General features: G+C 42.5%; 1 protein-coding gene across 2 annotated transcripts in view; it reads right to left on the bottom strand.

Annotated features, from left to right (window-relative positions):
* LOC123971657 (gastrula zinc finger protein XlCGF57.1-like) overlaps positions 1-5,375 on the bottom strand; it is a 6,765-nt gene continuing 1,390 nt past the window's right edge. The window contains exons 2-3 of one of the 2 annotated variants that reach the window (XM_046050637.1): positions 2,314-3,009; positions 635-1,977 (exon numbers count right to left, since the gene is read on the bottom strand). In XM_046050637.1, coding sequence (XP_045906593.1) covers positions 1,190-1,977; positions 2,314-3,009 — 1,484 coding nt within the window. In that variant the 3' untranslated portion in view covers positions 635-1,189. Of the gene's footprint in view, positions 3,010-5,375 lie in introns of both variants that reach the window. The other variant, XM_046050629.1, reaches the window with a different exon arrangement.

Below are 5,375 nucleotides of genomic sequence, written 5' to 3'. Positions count from 1 at the left end.
TGCAGTTTATTCATAAACTTTGTGAAAGAAAAATGTTCTAGGCTACAACCTTGATTTTAGGCAGGCTAACTCATCAATAATCATACCCGTTTATGCAGAACAGTTCAACATTTATTTGTTGCAACACATCAAACTTCATTCAGGCTGTGATTGATCTGTTCACAAAAAGTGACACTGACAATAGCATTGGCTTTATGACAAGTTGAACGTATTTCAATAAAAGGCACCGATTTATAGCCAGCTAACGTTAACCAAACCCACATGCACCTTGAATTTTCCTTGTTGTCTTCTATCTTACCAATTCAGCTGCTGGTGGCTCATCTCGCCCTTGTTTTTGAGGAACGGGGCTGTTCAAGTGGCCACATTTGGACGATTAGCATTGAGGGTCCGTGTGGGAGATTACGGTCGGTTGTACTCGTAAATCATTTTTCTGTTCGCATGGATCTATTTTTTGGGGCAAGACTGAAATAGGGGCACCGTAGATCCCTGCGCCTAACGTTACAGAAACGATCACACAGTGGCTATGCACTGCCTGTCTAGTATTTTTGGCTATGCATTATATATAAATACGTTCACCTACACTTTTAGCAAACAAACTCTTTGGACAAACAGGATTTTTACACTGACAAAAATATATGCAAAATGTAATACCTTGTTAAATGGCGATTGTTGCTATATTTATTTATTACCTTTTAAGACTTTTTAAGACCCCGCGGACACCCTGAGTTACTAGGCAGCTTACACCCTCACCCCAGAGCGAAGACACATCATGGTTCAGACATGTTATAGCTAGCACAATAAGTACATCTAATTTACTCACACAATCAGGACCCATAATACATTTGTGATTCAATGAGAAAAAGTATCAAACAAGAAATCAATTAGACGATTACATGAAGCAAATTGCAATTACAAGTAATACTGTTGAGTCCAGCATCAGTAATATGCACACACGTTGTTAAGATATTGAAATATAGATAACCTAAATATGCGAAAAGGTGACATGGATCTCAAGGAAAGAGGGAGATTCTTACCAGGACACGTGGACCAGCACATGTTTTTCTCACAAACACTAACTTCTCCAGCAGTATGCAATCTCATGTGTGTGGACAAATTGCTTCTTTGACTGAAATGTTACAAACTCAACATGTGAAAGGTTTTTCTCCTGTATGAATTCTTGAGTGTGTGGTCAGAGCTGAGCTTTTTGTAAATCTTTTACCACAGACAGTGTGTGGATTGTCATGTGCTTCACAACATCTCTTCTCCCTTGAGAACCTTTTTTACTAACTGAACAGCTGAAAGGTTTTTCTCCTGTATGAACTTTCAAGTGTTGGGTCAAACTTCTGCTTTTAGGAAATGCTTTACCACAAACTGAACAACTTAAACATTTCTCCCTTTTGTGGACTCTCATGTGCCTCACAACAGTATCTCTCCGTGGGAAAGTTTTTTGACAAATTGAGCATGTGAAAGGTTTTTCTCCTGTATGAATTCTCAAGTGTGTTTTCAAACTTGAGCTTTGTGTAAATCTTTTACCACAGGCAGAGCAACTGTAGGGCTTCTCCCCTGTGTGAATTCTCAAGTGTTTCACACAATCTCGTCTCTGTTTAAACGTTTTTTTACAAACGGAGCAGCTGAAACATTTTCCTTCTAAAATAAGTCTAACAGGGGCCTCATTGTTTTTCATAGGGTTTGAACCTGACTGATGCTCCTTGTCACCAGTCACAGGTTGAGAAGAGTCTTCAGTCTTGCCATCAGTATGTGGTTGTAAAAGGAAATCTGGATCAGAGTTCCTGGCCATCTCTGGTCCTCCACAGTCCTCTCCTTCAGTTTCCATTTTGAAATGCTCTGCATCTCGGTTCTCTTCAGTTTGTCTTTGATGAAGCTGTGTGCACTGATGACCTCCACTCCGATGGTGTTGGAGTTGATAAAGCCAAGTGAATCCTCTGCCACATACTCTACAGCTGTATCGTTTCTTCCCTGTGTGGAGTGCCATGTGGTTTGTCAGATTAACCTTTCGTGGAAAGACTTTACCACAAACTGAACAGCTTAATTGCTTCTTCCTTGTGTGGACTCTTGCATGTGCGGACAAATTGCTACTGCTCCTGAATCTTGCTTTACAAATTGAGCACGAGAAAGGTTTTTCACCTGTATGAACTCTTAAGTGTGTGGTCAAACCTGAGCTTAGTGCGAAACTTTTACCACAAACAGAACAGCTGAAGGGTCTCTTCCCTGTATGGACAATAGTGTGCCGAGTAAGCTGTGTCTTTTGTGCAAATCCTTTACCACAGATGGAACAACTGAAAGGTTTCTCACCTGTATGGACTTTCATGTGTTCTTGGAGATATCCCTTTCGTGCGAATCCCATGACACAGACAGAACAACTGTAGGGTTTCTCTCCTGTGTGGATTCTATTGTGTCTCTTCAAACTTGCATTTTGGCTGAAGCGTCTACCACACTCTGAGCAGCTAAATGATTTCCCACCACTGTTACATCCACTGTTATTTTGCAGGGGGGTTGCACCTGACTGAGGTTCCCTGGTCTCCTCCCAATCACAACTGTCATCAGTCTCAGGTTCAGAGGAGTCTGACGTCTTGTCATCAGGATCTGGTTGTAAATGTCTATCTGTATCAGAGTTCCTGGCTGGTTCTGGTCCTCCACAGTCCTCTCCATCAGCTTCTGTTTTCATCTGTTCAGTTAGTCTTTGATGAAGCTGTGAGGACTGAGGTTTCTCTTCATCTTCATCACTCTTCACAGGGACAGGAGTGAATGTGAACTTGGTGATATCAGCCTCCTCCATCCCTCGAAGCTGCTCTCCCTCCTGACTGGTCCAGAGTTCCTCCTGTTCCTCTTTAATGTGTGAGGGTTCTGGTGGGTCCTCCTGGTCCAGACTGGGGCTCCACTCCTCTTTAATATGTGGGGGCTTTGGTAGGTCCTCCTGGTCCAGACTGGGGCTCCAGTCCTGCTGCTCAGGGGGAACCTCTTCTTGACTCACCAACACCAATTGGACGTCTGTGGAGAATAATGAAATACATACACACATTGTAACTACATCAGTTTCTGTAAACAGCTGTAAATTTGGGGTGTGACCCACCCAGCTGATGTGACACAGATGTACGCCATGATAGTAATGAAGCAAACCCCTCCCTCTTCTGCTTTGAGTCAAAGGCAGTTTTTCCCCCATACGTTCATTTATTTGTGGCGGCCCGCCACAACAACAATGCTGATTGCCACATATTGATTTTCAATGTGATTTTTTTACTAAGCCCATTTAAAATCGTATTTGATTGCAGAGCGCCGTAGCGCATTGGCGCAGCACTTCCTCTTGCTCGTCCCTCTCTCTCTCTCACCCGTACCCCTCTCTCTCCCTCATGGAACACCACTGCACAAATCTGTCCAACACAGCGCAGTCAATGTCGGAGACCCAGCTTAAAAAAAAGGCATCAGCAAGCATGCAAGGACCCTAGCTAATAAGGAGAGCTAAGTTAACGTTAGACTGTAGCTGGATTTTCGAGGCTAGCACGCTGTACATAGCTGGTAGTCAATATCGATGCACGCACCCCCCCCCCGCCACAGTTACACTGTCTTTCTGTGGGAAACACTGGAAGTGGTAACATATCTGATAGAGTTTTGCAATATAAACATCTAAAAAGTGAGGCGCAAACTTGCTCTGTTTGGGATTGTGAGCTGCACTTTATCAGAGGTACTGAAGGTAATGTGTGGAGTTGTAGGGTTGGGACGATGGCATCGTCTATCGGCGATGACTGACAGACATCACGACGTTGAGCTGGCATCGTGATTGTAAACCCCCTGCCCCTCCAGCAGAAAAAAATCTCAAATTTTCACATTATACCACTCTGTGAAAGCAGCTTTTAATGACCACAAACATTCTTATTATTGTTAAAGTATGCATTGCTCCTGCCTCGGAATTCTCTTCTCCCCACAATCTGACACACTCACACACCTATATCTAAGGTAAACAGCCCGACTTGCCCCGCCTCTCCGTCTCTCTCCCACCATCTGCTCCATTTTCTCCATCAGCAATATGTTTTATAAAGTTGTCCAAAAGACTGAGAAATCATCTTTTTCCCGTATATTTCCACCCGCAATCCGTTATAATATGTACTCTTCCCATATTATCAGAGCAGCAGGTGAGCCACACGTCGGCTTATTAATGACGCAGCCTATCAAACAACTGAAACTGCTTTACCTGGTCCGTGCGTAAAATATCCACCGCGACCGTGACTTGTAACGCAAGTTAATAGTCTACCAATTTTTTTTTGAGTGAAGTTTGTGCGAGAACATGTGCACATAAGACAACTGCTCACGACTGCCCGCGCACCCGATGACATCATCCATCCCAATGTGTCATTGCAGACATCATCTGATGGAAATTTTGTAGACATCGCCCAACCCTAGTGTGGATTTGTGGTGAGATTTCTGCCTGATCACAAGTGAATTCACTTTGTTTCGGTTTCCACCTCCTTGTCTCATCCAGTTCTGTGTCTGTCATATGGTCTGAAGGGGATACTAACACATCAGCAGAGCTATGATGTAATAAACAGCAGAGTACAGGGCAGGAAGACTTTTTTAAATACATTATGGATTCTCATTAAATGAAGACATTAGTCTCATAATATTGCAACTTTTTCTGGACATGTCAGAGAACACAGATATGTGGGAGAGATTTTGAATGTGCTGAAAGGTTTGAAGATGAGTGTCAAATTCAAGACTTGGGACAGATAAGAAAGTGTGAACTTTGACAAACATTTTTACAAATCAACAAAAATAGACAACAATCAGAATACAAAGGTTTCACAGAGATGATCAGAGATCGGTGCAAAAGAGTTTATTCCAATACAGGACAGATAAACCCGTACAACATCCCTGCAGGTCGGAGGGTGGTGTAAATCCTGTGGTCTGCAGACAGCCTTATACAGTGGGTACGGAAAGTATTCAGACCCCTTTAAATTTTTCACTCTGTTTCATTGCAGCCATTTTCCAAAAATCAAAAAAGTTCATTTCTCAGTAATGTACACTCAGCACCCCATCTTGACAGAAAAAAACAGAAATGTAGAAATTTTTGCAAATTTATTAAAAAAGAAAAACTGAAATATCACATGGTCATAAGTATTCAGACCCTTTGCCGTGACACTCATATTTAACTCAGGTGCTGTCTATTTCTTCTGATCATCCTTGAGATGGTTCTACACCTTCATTTGAGTCCAGCTGTGTTTGATTATACTGATTGGACTTGATTAGGAAAGCCACACACCTGTCTATATAAGACCTTACAGCTCACAGTGCATGTCAGAGCAAATGAGAATCATGAGGTCAAAGGAACTGCCTGAAGAGCTCAGAGACAGAACTGTGGCAAG

This window comes from Micropterus dolomieu, linkage group LG01 (assembly GCF_021292245.1).
Source record: "Micropterus dolomieu isolate WLL.071019.BEF.003 ecotype Adirondacks linkage group LG01, ASM2129224v1, whole genome shotgun sequence".
NCBI lineage: Eukaryota > Metazoa > Chordata > Actinopteri > Centrarchiformes > Centrarchidae > Micropterus > Micropterus dolomieu.
Note: the sequence above shows the minus strand (reverse complement) of the source record. Positions and strands in the feature narration are given on the sequence as shown.